The 16,104-nt window shown below is 42.0% G+C and overlaps 2 protein-coding genes across 2 annotated transcripts in view; one reads left to right on the top strand and one right to left on the bottom strand.

Annotated features, from left to right (window-relative positions):
- The window catches only part of macrod1 (mono-ADP ribosylhydrolase 1), a 119,555-nt gene that overhangs the window by 82,266 nt on the left and 21,185 nt on the right, over nt 1-16,104 (bottom strand). The window lies entirely within an intron of this gene.
- On the top strand, nt 4,642-6,834 carry LOC310947818 (leucine-rich repeat transmembrane protein FLRT1-like; the record flags this gene model as incomplete). Its single annotated transcript, XM_083914773.1, has 1 exon — nt 4,642-6,834. The coding sequence occupies one exon, from the start codon at nt 4,642-4,644 to the stop codon at nt 6,832-6,834; it is 2,193 nt and encodes a 730-aa protein (XP_083770899.1).

The raw sequence follows: 16,104 nt of genomic DNA, 5'->3' as shown, positions 1-16,104 counted from the left end.
GCAAGCTGCTGTGCCAATATTTGTATATTTTTTGCAGTGGTGTTAAAGTTGTAAGCTAATCTGCATAACAGATATCAGCAAGGAACTATTCAGGCAATATTGTATTTTTTTAGCAAATGAAGCCTGATTGTTGTGCACTTCGGTTTCATTTCCTTCATGTGTGGTTTATTTTCCACTTCCTACGTTTCTCAGACTTTGTTATTCTGTGAATGATAATTCTAATACTACACATATCTGCTGTCTCCTCCCAGGGTGGTGCTCACTAACACTCAACACTCCAGCTGTCCTGCTGAAAAACCAGTGAAGTCTACCTTGAGGATACAAGACGCTCCTATATTTCTGCTAACCTGTTGGGAAACAGTTCACCCTGAGCCACGTGACAGGCCATTACAGCGCCGCTCAGAGCAGACCACATACAGTACACGCGGTCATCATGTTCTGCTGCCTCTGAAGAGCATCTGTGTGAACTGAAAGGGAAGCGATCAAACATTTAACAGAGGAAACTGAGAGGGAAAGAGAAAGAAGCCTTTGAAGTCTTACGGCTTGTCGTCTTACAAACTGTCCATCACAGTCTCAAAACTACTCATTATCATAGCTGAACAGTGAAACTCATGTTGTAATAATTGTTATAATATAACTAAACATCATAAGGACTCTTCTGGATTTTTCTGAGTGGTGGAAATCCCACTTATTCTCTCCTTCCTGCTCACTTATTAAAACCACTACCTGGTTATTCAGAGCAAGTGTAGCACGACACTATTATTTTTGCATGAGCCACTGCTTGCACGAGTATCCAGGATTGCTTTTGACTTCGAAGAAGGACCCTTGAGCCCTCAACCATCTTCTGACTGTCTGCCCAACTGTAGCATTTTGGGTGTGGAGCGGTGGTTTCAGAATTAGGCCTCTGGACGCTGAATGAAGATGACTTGAGTTGGCAGGCCTAAAAGCCCCTTGCCCCAGAGAGAGAGAGAGAGCAAGAGAGAGAGAGAGAGAGCTTGGCAGTAAGACATATACACAACACACAAATGTGGGTGCCGAGACGGCTTTGAGCAATGCTGGTGTTGCTGCTCGCTGAGCCCTGGAGTACAGGCTATCATCATCCCTATCATCATTCACCCAAGCTGTGGAAGATTCAACGGCCCTGAGGAGCAAGGCTACACTTGTGAACGATTCAAAGAAGACTAACACACAAAGATCCAAAGCTACGTCCTCAGTCACACAGACACACTAATACTCATCTCCACAAATCTTTGATACAGGAAAAACCAAGCTGCGGCAGACGTGAAAAGCACAGAGACCGAGCAGGTTAGCTAACCCTCTGCAATCACACCCCGGGTCGATCAGACCTTACATAGACACGTTCTTCCTGCATTCACCGCGATGAAGAACACCACACTTACATCTTGCTTTCAGCTACATGTGAGGAGAAAAAAAAACACACACACTGGCACTGTGTTCACACAAAGGCTTTGATTTTAGAACATGATTGAAAAGTAAGGAGGGAGGGGGACGCCGCAGAGAGAAGGAAGGCAAAATGCTGAGGCCGAGAGGGAGTGAGAAAGAGATGGTGGGGAAAAATAAGAGGTGGGGGGTCTGCTGCATCTAAATGAAAAAAAGAGAAACTAAGTCGCCATGAGTGAGAGAGAGAGAGCAAGAGAGAGAGAGAGAGAGAGAGAGAGAGAGAGAGAGAGAGAGAGAGAGAGAGAGAGGAGGTATGGGCAGGAGGACTACCAGGGCTGATTGATCCAATCTCAGTGTGTAGGAATTAACGGACAACTGTAGAGGAAACAATAAAAGAGGATTAGAAATAGAAAAAGAGACAGAGGAGGAGAGGAGGAGGTTGACTGCATGGACACTTCTGTAAACAAACCTGAGAGGGGATATAATGAAAGATTATGAAGGGGAGGTTGCGGTGGTCGGCGGACGTGCGACGTAGATGGCATGAAAGATAAAGATGCCAAGAGAGGAGAGCGCCGTAAGGGAGAGCGACAGTTGGAGGGAGTGAAGAAAAAACGAGGCAGGGAGGAGATAAGACAGAAAATCAGGATCATTAAGAGGATGTGTCGATAGGAAACCTTGGCATGCAGGCAAACACACAAACAGGTTTGTGCCAAGACGATATTTATGAAAGGGAAGTGGGGATAGTGTGGCACCGAAGCATATGCTAGTTGATATTCATAGAGCATTCCCAATATGGTCTCAGCTCATACCTTGACTATCCCTCTTGTGCATGTGTTCCTCTCCCTGACGTTCTCTATCGTTTCAAATGCTGGAAATGCTTAGAAATAGTCAGATTTAAGCTAAAAAAAATGCCATTAAGAAAAGAGAAAAACAAAGTCTATGTCCATGCTGTACTGCGCGGCACACACTCTTTTTCACCCGTACATATCAAACACTGCCTGTTTCGAGCTGAGACGGGAGCTGGTAGTTTATACACATCTCACAAACCCACACATACTCACACACACACACACAAAGCACAAACAAGCATGAACAGGTACACAAATGCAGCTATTTTTTACACCTATCTTACAGAAAAAACAAACCCAAACATTCTGCTTTTTGCAGTAAACTCAGCTGATACCGACTTGAGTCTTCACTGCCAGCAACTCATTTCCCCTTCCCTCCTCTGACTGACTGTCCAACTCTCCATCTGTCTCCTCGCCTCCATCCCTCCCCTCCTCCCCTCCACCCCCCTCCCACCGTCTCTTCTATTGTTACCATCTCTTCTTTGCTTTGCATGGATTTTGACTGCAGCCAAGGGGCAATTTTGCATCCAGTACTGACTTCACATACGAATACACAAACACATGCATGCATGCACAGAAGGGGAGGGGGTGGGGGTGTGGGGGGCTTGCCTTTAGAGGATTTGTTTATCAAATGTGCTGTCAAATCTTGTCAGGGATTTCATGTCAGGGTACATTTTCCAGCCCTAGGCTACCCAAAAGAAAAAAGAATTCAAACAAGAGTACACCACAACGTAATTTCCACAACTTTCCCTACTGTATATTATTCATATTCTGTAAATAGTGTGCTGTGCATGTGAGTACACAGAGATCATTTTATCTGAATTGTAAATTTGTTATTGATGTTGGTGTAAGGGATTCGCTAGGAGACAAGTCATAAAACATCGACAGAGAACTATATTAATGTTGCAGAAAAATGCTTCTCTGTAAAACATCCCACTAAAACATTTCTGGGGATTTCAAGACCACTTTCCTGAATAATTTATAGAAATTTCACGAACAATAACAACCAAGAGATAACATGCATTATACATATCAGCTTGTACCGCGACTCTGTTCCGTATGTGAATGCGTTGTGTTTGGTATGTTTGCTTATTTGTGTTTGTATTTCTCTGTGTGTGTTCTGGTCACGACCTCAATGAATATACAGTCAGGAGCCTGTAAAAGGCTTTTCTGTTTCTTCATTTACATGTATTCTCTTTGTAATTTAATTTCAGGGAAATTACTAAGAGATATAGGGTCAGATATAGTGCAGTCACAACAAGTTTACCACTTCTGGTGTCTTCAAACAATCACCAGCATTGTGGGCAATTAATCAGATTTCCTTCTCCCCAATTGCTCCTCTATTTTAGTTTCATGTCACTCACTGCATTTCAGTTAATCTGCCCAAAAAGATTTCTTCCTCTTATTTTCCCTCCCTGCAACTGTCACTGTCCAATTTTCTCCATCTTTGTCATCCTTTTGCTTTCTCTGATTCTCGTAATCTTCCTCGCCAGCTCACTCAACCCTTCATCACACTCTCTGCCTCTAAATGGCCATTTGTCTTCTGCTCGGTCGCTCTGACCCAAATAATACTTGATAGCTTCTAAAAGTATGTCTGACTGTTCAATACCCAACTCTTCTCCATGTTAAGTTTTTAACACCCCCCCCCCCTTATTTTTGACAGCAGGTAGAAAATACAGCACATAAGTTAAGCAATTTTAGAAAAAAAGGTTAACTTTGTGGTTGTCCAGCATCTTCATCTTAAACTTGTCCTTTTGCAAACAACTCTTTGTACTGAGGCAGCCACTAACGACTATTTATCTATCGATTAATGTATTGATTATTTTAGCGATTAGTCAATTAATGGTTCATTTTCCTTCAAAAATTCTAATTTACAGTATTTCATTGATAATGCAGAGACGAAATGTGAACAAATTTCTACATTTTAAAATGTTTTAAACTGACAACTGCCACAAGATAAAAATAACCAAAGGAGGGCTGTTGATTATTATGGACACGCTCTGCTGCTCTGTAGCAGGCATGCAGCGGCAGTCTTTCCCCATGTACTTCGGCCATCCCTACACTCAGTGAATAACAAGAGCACAGAATATGAATGACTGTGACAGACTTAAGCAACGGCGCTCATCCGCACAGCCATTGCAAAATTAATATATGACAAAAACTGACAGCAATCAATTAAAGCATTTTAGAAGAGTAAAAAAGATCTGTTGATCAAGATATTGAGGCATTTCAGCGAGTAATCGACAAGTAATCATAGCAGCCCTCCTTTCTACTTTCTCTTTTGAATGTAATAAGTTACTTTGGTTTTAAAATAAGTGAGTTACAGCCTTTGAACTTGTTTTAATCCATTTTCCCATTTTTGCTCTTTTTCAATCAGGAGCTGTGCACCAACATGGCAGCTGAGAGTCTTGCTGAGCTCCGCGATTGGCTCTTTCTGCTCCTGCTATGCCTCACCTTATTGGCTGAGGTTCTGGAACTGGCGGCAGCGGCAATTGCCATGGAGACGGGCGAGGGTGATGATGGCATTGTTTGTCCCTCAGTGTGCCGCTGTGATGAGGGTTTTGTCTACTGCAACGACCGTGGCCTCAGTATAATTCCTCCACTACCATTAATGGCTGCCATCCTCTACTTGCAGAGCAACCGGCTGAGTAATGCTGGCCTGCCTCCCTCACTGGAACGCAGCAGTTCCATAAGAGTGATTTACCTGTATGCCAACCAGTTGGATGAATTCCCTATACACCTCCCGCCTTCGTTACGGGAGCTACATTTGCAGGATAATAATATACGAACGTTACCGAGATCAGCTCTGGCAAAGTTACCATTACTAGAACGTTTGCACCTGGATGATAACTCTATATCCACAGTTAGCATCCAAGAGCGAGCTTTTTCTGGGACTCCACGGCTACGACTGCTGTTTCTGTCTCGAAACCACCTTTCTAGCATTCCTGCAGGCTTGCCAGCATCCTTGGAAGAGTTGCGACTGGACGACAATAGAATCAGCACCATTCCCACACATGCCTTCCGTGGGCTCTCCTCGCTGCGACGCTTGGTCCTCGATGGAAACCTGTTGGCCAATACACGCATTGCAGATGACACCTTTTCCCGTCTTTCCAACCTGACTGAGCTGTCCCTGGTTAGGAATGCCCTGCAGTCCCCGCCGGTCTACCTACCTTCGGCTCACCTAGTGCGACTCCATTTGCAAGACAACGGAATGACTCACGTACCACGTGGGGCATTGGATGGGATGCGCCGGCTACAGAGGCTGGACCTGTCAGGAAACAATCTAACCACTCTCCCGCGAGGACTTCTGAAGGACACAGAAAGCCTGGAGCTGCTACTGCTGCGAGGGAACCCCTGGTACTGTGGCTGCAACCTTCGCTGGCTCCACGCATGGCTGCACACCCGGGGGGCAGCAGTGACAGTCAGGGGTCTGACCTGTCAGGGGCCCGAGCCTGTAAGGGGCCAAGCCCTCAGAGAACTAACCTCCCTGATGGAACAGTGTGAAGGCCCCCCTGCTGGTCCCAGTACTGGAATGGGGGTGAACCCAGCAGAAAAAGATGGAGGTGGTGAAGATGGTGTTGGAGGGGGCCAAGCAGTGGCTTCAGTTCCCCATGGCAGCACCACCACTACCTCTCTGCTGGTCCCAACACAAGGTTCCCTCTTCACCCTGAGAGCCAAGCGGCCGGGCCTTGTTATGCCTCTGCCGCCTGGTGAAGGTGGACAGGTATCTGGAGAGGCCCTGGAGCTGACTGTAAAACCTCTCTCTTCAGACAGTGTATTGGTGAGTTGGCTGTGCCCAGACCCGGCACCCTCCTTCCGCCTGTCGTGGTTGAGGTTGGGTAGTAGCGCAGCTCTTGGTTCCATAACAGAGACTCTGGTACCTGGAGAGAGGAGGCAGTACCTCCTGACCCAGCTTACCCCACGCTCCCATTACCTCATCTGTCTGCTGCCACTGCGTCAGGAATCTTCCTTTAGGGGTTCCAGCATGGGTTCATCTCAAGTTAGCAGCATGGACACGGACAGTAAAGACTCGGCTCCGGCCTGCGCTCAGATAGAGACTGGAGAGGCTCTGGTCAACGCGGGAGGGGATGGGTCAGATAAAGAGGGACAGGACTCAGAACTAACAGCCTTGCCGTTGGCCGGGATTATAGGGGGTGCCACAGCATTAGTCAGCCTGCTGTTAATCTTTGGCATCTTCTGCTGGTATGGACAGAGAACAGGGTATGTGTCCGGGGACTCATACAGCAGGGGCCGAAGCGGAAAACATTATGATGACTATGTAGAGTCAGGCACCAAGAAAGACACTTCTATCTTAGAGATCAGAGCCCCTCCTGCAGGCTTTCAGATGACTGCTATGGCCCATCAGCCCCTGCAGCCTAAACTGGAGGATGTCACCTACATCCACACCATTTTCCCGTCTTCTTCCTCTCCCTCCCAAGCTAACGGGACCTACCGAAGCAGCCATGGAGCCGGCAGCCTCAATGGCACTATCCTCAGCCAAACCAGCCACCATCATGTCACTTATGGTACCAACCGTGGCTACAGAGAGGGTGGCATCCCTGACATAGATTATGCCTACACGTGATTACAAAGGGACACACTCCCTGAGCCATGAACGCCAGGTGCCATTTCTATAATGAAGACCCCTTGGCTGGTGGCCATTTTGTCCTTGGTTTCCAAAGTACCCTCTGTGCCTCTGCTGGTTCTATTCTGATTGGTTTGCTAAGTAGAAAAGACTGATTTCATCTATGTTGATTGGACATTGCTATTGAGTGACAGAAGTAACAGTCCTACTATACTCTACTACTGTATACTACATTATACAGTAGGTGCTTCTTTCAGCGCTACTTATAGTTATAAATTGTTACGTTTTCTCTTTTGGATATCTCAGTGTCTTTTGAACCTACTGTTCTTCTCAGCTCATACACAGTAACTTATTTGAGGATGATATACTAGGCTTAGCTGATTTAGTTGGAGATATATTTATAATATGAGGAAAAGGCACTTGATGTGTATAGAGATAGCTCTCATATCTTTCTACCAACTGTAAGCTCTGTGCTGTATAGATAAAAGGGATGACAGAGGGAGAAATCAATGGTTGTTATAGCCCACAGATGACAATGCATCATGGTTGACATGAAAAGATGTGTTCCTAGCCCCCTCTTTTTCCTCTAGTTTACTCCCCTTCTTTTTAATTTTTCCTCCTTTCAGCCTCTTTTTTTGGCAGAGGCTCTTTCCTTTTATTTCTCTCGTGTCTTTTGTGGTGCCGTGAGCAGAGGACGACTTTGTTCTCGCCAAGGGAGCTGACAGCAGTGATAACAGTTCTGACAGAGACGGGAGACACAAACCACAGCATGGGGAGACTAATGAGAGGGAGAGAGAGAGAGAGAGAGAGAGAGAGAGAGAGAGTGTGTGGCGGGGGGGTGATAGATAGATGGATGGTTCGAACAGAAAATAAGACAAGGAGAGAGAGAGGGGTGCTTTTTGGGGAAGGAGGCACAGAGAGGTGCATTGGTTTAAGGAAGCGAGCGGAGACAGAAAATGAGTGAAAAAAGGGTGTGTGACAAAACTAGCAGCGGGAAGTAAAAAAGCAGACAAAAGGAAAAGATCTGGATCGAGAAGGCGGGTGGGGTAAAGAAGAGGGGTGACAACTGGCATAATGTGACATCATCCAAAAAAATCCCCTAATGTACCCCCTAATCCCCTAATGCACTCAGCAAATACCTAACTGCACATTTCTCTGATATTCACTTGATATTTTTGGGCAGTTTTCCCCTTATGCGCCACGTATGTTCATCATACAGTAACACAGACTCATTCACACACCGGTGTTTGTAGGACAAACTGAAGAAGAGAGGCACAGCAAGACAATCAAAGATTACATGATAAAGAAGTAAAATGATTGCTAAGATCCCTGGACAAATTAGTTGTTTGAGAAGAACGCTTTTGAAATATCTCCCTCTCAGAATTAAGAAAAAGTACTGCATGTACCCAATTTCTATTGTGGTCTGGTCTCATTATTAAATTACTTTTGCAAATGAAGTGAAAGAAATCTAATCATACATCTTATAATAGTAACACATTATCATACAGAGCCTGGTTAAACCTTCTTAACTGAAAATATATTTTAGCAGCTAATCATTTTTTGGTGGCAGCCGGTCTAATTATTCTTTGCTAATATTCACTCGTAAAGATCTGTCTTTCCATTTTTATTAAAAAAAAGTTGTAATTGTAACTGTTATATTGGTATTTAAAGTTCAAAATACAAGCGGGTAAGAGTGGGCCATATGAATAAACTCAAATCTATCATAGTATGTGTAATTTTATATTGTGATATTTAAATGTATTGTGATATGGTACTTATATGGATATACTGATTGGGAAACTGATTAAAGATCAAATGACCAATTACCAAATTATAGTACTTCATCACATTGATGCAAGACTCATATCAAATTCCAATATTGTCATAAAGTAGTTATGCTTTTTAATTTGTAATAAAGGGCAGAATACAATCAGAGATATTAAATTGAGAGCTTCCATGCAACAAAACAATGCGTCTCTTAAATCGATCGGCAGAAAATTGATCTGCAACTATTTTTTCCCCTTGTTTCAGCTTCCACATTGTGAGTATTTCTTAGTCTTTATGTGATGGTAAACTTGGACTAGGTTTTGGACTGTTAGTTGGATCACACTGAGCACTGAATTGCTGACATTTTTCAAGAGTTTTTGACAGCTTATAGACCAAACGATTAATCAGTAAATCGAAAAGGTAATTGGCAGATTAATCACACAGATCTGTATCGTCTCACAGTATCTGTCATAAAATTGCTGGATATTTAAAGTTGAAGTCAAAGTTAAATTCAAAGATATAACTTTAAAACAGCTGGAAGTTCAAACTTGATCTGATGCATTCTGTGAAGACTCACATTGTCCAGTTTTATAGGCAGTAGTACAGCATAGCCACAGTTCTGGGATCAGGGATCGGAGCCTGACAAACAAACATATACACGCCACCTGAAGAAGGAACCTGCTTTCTGACTGCCTCTTACTGACCCCACTTATTTACTTCAAGGTAGGAGGAACTTCAAAAGAAAACACATAGCCAGAGACCCAGACGAGAGGGTAGAGGGAAAAATAAAAGCCGAAGAGGGGAGGATGGGGATGAATGATATATTGACAGAGAGCCTGTAAGTGTTGAAACCCATTCTTACCTTCAGTAGCTCTCTTTCTCTTTTTCAGTCTGTGTTACTGTGTATCGGTAATATTGGACGAGCTCCGGTAAGGTTTTTTTTATGGTTGTTGTTGCTGCATTTGTTTTAATTTTATCTTTAAATGCACTGAAGCTTTCTTTCACTCTGTGCAGAAATCCTTTTTTTCCTTTAAAAATGTCACCCTCAGATGAGATAATGAAAACACTTATGTATAAACATGAAAATGGGTGCAAACGCTATTCCATTTATTGGTCTGTCGTCTTTTTTTCTACACAGATGAATAAAGACTTCTAAAAGAAAAGTAGTTTCTTGAGTTCTCTTTGCGTGTGTCTGCGTGGGGTTCATTAAATCTGAAACAAAGGCTGGAGATATCAAATAATGCACTGAGATGGCTTAAAAAATCTAAATCAATGGGAAGCCCAAGATTATTAATATGATTTATGACGAGACGGAGTGGGCCTCGTTAAATCACACACACTGGATGAATACATCAGCTGCTCCAATTCAATTCGGAAGAATCTGCCAGCCCAAAGCAGACGCGTGTGTTTTTTAAGTTAGCATGTTACAGTGTGTGTTGTATGTTTCGCCAAGCGACATGGGAAACTGTGTATGTGTGCATTTGTATGGATGTGCTTCTGCTCTGTTCTCCTGAAGACATGCCTCTCATTCAAAGTGAGTGCTAATACTTGTGTAGGCATGGATCAATATAACGAACGGGGGGAGTGAATAAGTGTCCATCTTAGAGTCACTGCTTGTGTTGGGTGTTTGTGAAGGAGAGCGTGGGTTGGTGCATACAGTGTGTCTGTGTCTGAGACTTCATATGAATGTTTATCTGAAGGATTCATGATTATATGTCAGTATGTGTGCACCAACGCATACTCTAAATGCGATGCAGCTGTATCTCCACGTCTGTGCTCTTAACAACAATGCCCTGAGTTCTCATCCGTCATTATGGAGGCCTTTCACTGTCGCAGTCCATTATCTTGCGTCAAGCCCTCCAGCTTAATTATTCTAACTCACATTACAACCAACAAAAAGATGTATGCACAGAGACCAGAGCACATATCTGTTGTGTCTAAAACTGACTCTCTTGTACTGCACCAGATAGAATGAAAGGGGATTTTCAGATATGCAGTAAAACATTTTTAACACCTTCTCCATGGATCACATGAAGGTCTTCAGTTTCAATGCCTTGCCTTTAAATTCACCATATTTCTGAATACTTTATACAAATAAGCTAAACTCATTACCTTCAACATCAGCCGAATTCTGAAAACAGAAGATCATGCGAGAATCACGTTCACGTCACAAGAAAATCTGAGGTAGAGGTCATCCGGCCAATCAGCGTCCTGTGAGGAGCTTCTGGCAGTTGAGGGGGGAGCAGGAGGTAGCGATGACACAAGAGGCAACCGCTCGTTCAAAACAACAATTGCGACTCCTAAAGAGGTTAGATTAGATGCTGCAATAGCATCAGTTTTATCACAACTGGAGAGGTTTTCTTTATTAAGAGAAGAAAATGACACTGAAGGCTTTGCTTAATTGAAAAGATGTTTTCTCTCTTCTCCTGATTGACTCTGGCGCGAGTTTGATAGACAGATGGTTCATCCAATCAGCTGCCAGGTTTGTTTCAAAAGTGCCTACCCTTTCCCGGTTTCTTATTAGGTTTTCTCTGACGTAACAAACCATCAGACGAGTCAGGTAACTCAACTCACCCATTGGCAATAAAATGGTCAGTTGCATTTTAAACGCCAGCCTCTGTGTTTTCTTCACCACAGGGCTGTAAACAGTGATGTAAAGCTGCATCACACGGTAAAATGGCTTCCATGCATTATAAGCTACTTTAGCAAAAGGTCAATGTATTCCTATAAATGCATGCATTTGGGGAAATGTATGTATGCATGCATATATACATTCCCCCTGCTACGCACAACAGAACAAAATGTCTTCTGGATTAGGGCTGAAATGTTTATTTTCATTATCGATTAATCATACGATTATTTTCTTAATTAAGCCATTAGTTGTTTGTTCTATAAAATGTCAGAAAATGGTGAAAATTGCTGATCAGTGTTTTCCAAAGCCCAAGACGACGTCTTCAAATGACTTGTTTTGTCCACAACTCAAAGATATTCAGTTTACTGTCACAGAACAGAAAAGAGAAAATATTCACTTATATTCATTTGAGAAGCTGAAATCAGAGGATATGGACTTTGTTTACTCAAGACACTGATCAAAATAGTTGGCAATTCATTTGACTATTGACAACTAATAGATACATCGACTAATCGTTGCAGCACTTTTTCGGATACAAATGTTCCTTCTAGTTTCAGGAAGGTGAAAATCAAACAGACTGGACTGATCACAAATGCATGTGTCATTTCACACTACAGATTGAACTCACAGTAGTCAAGGGCACAAAGGAGAAAGATTTAAATAAAGACATATGCACAGAAAATAGGTGCACTATAAACATCAACACGTGTACATGCAGTCAAAAGGTCCATATCTGAAAATACACATGCACTAACAGCATGCAAGCTTAAAACAATATTTTACCTCTAACCCAAGCACCCACCTCAGCTGTACACATCAAGACAAACATGATTATAAATAAATCTTAAAAGTCATTGTTAATGGTCACAAACCTGTACACCTTTGAGTGTCAGGGGACTAGTGGTCTTACCGCGAAAGAGCCGGATAACTAATACTGACACATTTTTTCTTCACACACACTGCAAGAAACCAATGAAATACCTCAAAGGTAAGAACTGATCCAACAACAACAACAAAACATTAAGCTGCGGTGGTCTGGACTCCTCTGTAGCAATAGATGGAGAGGACATCACTGGAAAAAACAAACTAAGACAGCCCCCGGGGATTATAACAACACAATATGAATTAGGCTGTCTGTCAGAGGGAGAGCCACTTTGGTGCCCCTGCAAGATGCCTCTAGTGAGATGGAAGAAAAAAAGAAAAGTTCTGCCTTAACCACGCTGAAAGCATGTACAAAAAGATAACCAATTTGCCCTTGTACCGCAGTTGTCCTCAATTCAGTCTCCCAGCCCAGTGTGTGTCTTTTTAATTTATCTTAATTGTCCGCCTATTCACCAATGGAGCTTTTGTAACCTTGCTGTTAAAAAAAAGCATCAGAAAGTGATAAAATTAAAGGCACCTACACTGGAGATAAAAATTAGAGGGAAAAACATTAATACTTAATTTATTCTTTCCTAGTAACTTTGCAAGATGGCAAGCCGCTCTAAGGTGACTGAAACCCTGCGACAGCCAGATGAAGTCCCAAGGGACGACTCTTTTACAGCTACATGGCAGAGTGAATGCAAATGTTTATTTGAACCTCCTTCAGCATCATGCAATACCTCCACTGCAGTTGTCTCCCAATCAGCTGCAATTTTCATGCAAGAAACGTCCCCGTCACACTGAAAAATAGGTTACACAGTTCCTTGAAGCTAAGAATATTGAAACAATGAAATGGCCCGTCCAGAGTCCAGATCTAAACCCCACAGAGAACCTTTGGAAAACCCTTGGCAACAAAGTAATGTCTAAGAAACCCACTACAGTTACCGAACTGTTGAAGAGACTGAAGAAGAATGGACCAAGATCAAACCAGAGCAGTGTGAGAAACTAGTGATGTCCGGTGGGCACAAACGTGAATTAATTCAAAGCAAAGGCCTCTACACTTCCTTTTCATGTTTGAATCCTATAGCCCTAAAAAAAAACATGGTTTAAATCTTATCTTCTGACACAATGGATACTGTTCTCTAATTTTGCTCACTGTTTTTCAGAATAAATCATTTATAAGTTCCCTTATTTTGATCCCCACTGTATAACCTCAAGAAGTCTTGTCTCATTATCTTGTCTGACATTAACTGGATAGTTGATGGATTCATTTTCTTCACTTAATAAACCATCAGGCAGTTTCATCTCCAGCCTGCAAGAGGAAACTGTGCAGAGAAACATCTCTGGCGAAGTGAGGAGCGCTTCAGGCTCTGGGCTCCTGCTGGATGGGGTCCTCCAGAGCTCTCAGCCTTCACTCATGGTCGGCTTACTGCCCACCTCTCCGGGGCTCTACACTCTGGACCGCACCGAGACCTCAGCACTTGTAGTTATGGCAACTTGAGATTTCTCTGGAGTACTGACTCTCAGCCCTTCTACAGCAGAGGCAGACACATTGCAGCCAAAAAATAAATGAATTCCAGGAGCACAGTCAATTATTCATTACTTGCTTGAAAATGCTACAGTGTGCATTATGATCATACCAGAGGTCCAGAACACACAACGTGCCGCTGGTTCAATGCTCCCCAATCTATAGATGCAATTTAAAGACAATTAAAAAATATCAACAAATAGTTTACAAAACAATGATATCAATTATTAATATAATGTAAATTAAGAAGCTACCTTATTTTTACTGCTCACCCCCTAACGTATAATACTTAAATTCTATTTTTTTCTTTTCTTCAGTAAATCCTCCAACAATTATTGTGAGCAACTAACAAGTACTGTATTCTCTCTTTAACCAGATATATAATTTTCTGTGCCATAGACCTCCATAGTCATCCAAAAACTGTGTAAAAACAAAATACAGATATATATCATTTTCTGTGCCATAGACCTCCATAGTCATCCAAAAACTGTGTAAAAACAAAATACAGATATATATCATTTTCTGTGCCATAGACCTCCATAGTCATCCAAAAACTGTGTAAAAACAAAATACATAACAAATCAGGGGGATAAGGCGCCAGCCCGGGGACCTTAGTTGGATGTCATACCCCATCACTCTTCCCTCATTTCCTGTCATCTTTCTACTGTGAACCTGGCAAGAGAGAGACGCAGCTCCCAGAAAATACTAAGAAAGAAAAGAAAAAACTAAAACACAATTTGCTGGACGATATTGTTTATTGGAGACATATCGTATCATTGAATATGTCAGTCAATAAAGAAATTACAGTAGAAAAAAGTCCAAAATACTGTATGTTTGACATTATCTAGAACAGTCGGCATTACGTAGTTTGTCCACCAAAAACCATTAACAACTTTGCTCTTTAATTGCAAAATGATCCACTCAGTGATTGAGTCACAAATCTTCGAAGAACTAAACAATATTTAAATAGTTTTACTATTTACAGTATGTCAAAAATATGCTGTTATCAGGCTTTTTAAAACCTTAAATTACTCCCCGATAAATGCACTTTTTACTCATGTTTGAGTAACATTTGCAAACAGTACCTCCGTTTTTTTCTGAAATGATTTGGCCTTTGTAATAATGAAAATATATATTTGTGTCCAGTTTTGTAAAGATTAATGTCTTAAGAAGAATAAATAGGCTGACGGACTGAAACGCTGTTGGTTTTGGTCTTTTCATGGGATTTGTAGGCAATTAATGAAAATACAGAAAATGTCCTGCCGTGGTTACAAAGAGGAACAACCCACACCGTGCACTGAGATAACTGGCTCGCTCATGCATGTACAGACCACGAACCCTAACACATGCTGTTGATCTTGCTAAAGACACAGCGTTTAATAAATCTTTTCACTGCTTGACATTTCTGTGATTGAGGTGTCCTTTGTATCCAAATGCATCACAATGTCCTTGACTTATTTCTACCACAGGGAAATTACCTTCAGTTTCCTTTCAGTTTTCTTGATGGAACTTCATGTTTAATCATCAATGTGTTAATAGTGCATTGAAGAATGTTTTTGCTTGTGCATTGAAAACCGATGTTTACTAGGAGCTTTGCACAACAAAAATGTTTTCATTAAGTGGTATAATTCAAATAAAATGGCACAAATTGAACAGATTTAAAAGCTTAAAATCTGTGACATTAAAATGTACTGTACGTTTTAGGCTACAACCAGATGTTCATTCTCTCTTCTCTAGACTTATATCATCATTAAAAACTGTACAGGATGTCTGAAACAGTCACTATTTTGAGATTTAACTCCATGCATTAAAGCCAACGCCTCTTGTTCCACTTTCAGTAAACATCATATACTGTACAAACTGATGTGCTCATTGATGGACCTGTCAGTCCAGCTCTACTCGAAGCCGTCTGTTCCATCGTGGACAATGGTGACAACAGGATAATTGGATAAATAGTTCCTATATATAGCCTTGTCATTTCCTAAGCCCTCATAATGCATCAGGCAACACTTCACAACAGCGCCTGATAGATCGCAATTACAAGATGGTAATTGTGTGCAGTGTGTTCTTTCTGCGTGTCCATGTGTGATTATGTGACAAAAGCATCGACTGTGATGAGGACATGTGAGCAGACAATGAGGGCCCCTTGTGTTTGCTGGTGGAGAGAGGGGAAGAGGACTCAGGGTTAGATTAAAGCCCATTTTGGAGGTTACAATGATACATCCTTTGTATTTTGATCACTAAGCTATGATTACAAAGATGAGAGAAAATGGAGGCTTATTGTTAGGCTGAATTCTAGTTTATTATTCAAACAGCACTGCCTACAATGAGGATAATCTTCCCCCAATGTGCTTTTAATTTCCATATCTAATATGTTTCATTCCGTCTTGTGTTCTTAGTTCTAGTCAACAGCATTTGCACAGCTGGTTCGAGGAAACAGGGGAGCCTGCAAATGTTGAAAAATCAAAATGAAAACCATCAA

Source organism: Echiichthys vipera (assembly GCF_963691815.1).
Source record: "Echiichthys vipera genome assembly, chromosome: 6".
NCBI lineage: Eukaryota > Metazoa > Chordata > Actinopteri > Perciformes > Trachinidae > Echiichthys > Echiichthys vipera.
The sequence above is the reverse complement of the archived record's forward strand: the minus strand, read 5'-3'. Positions and strand labels throughout refer to the sequence as shown.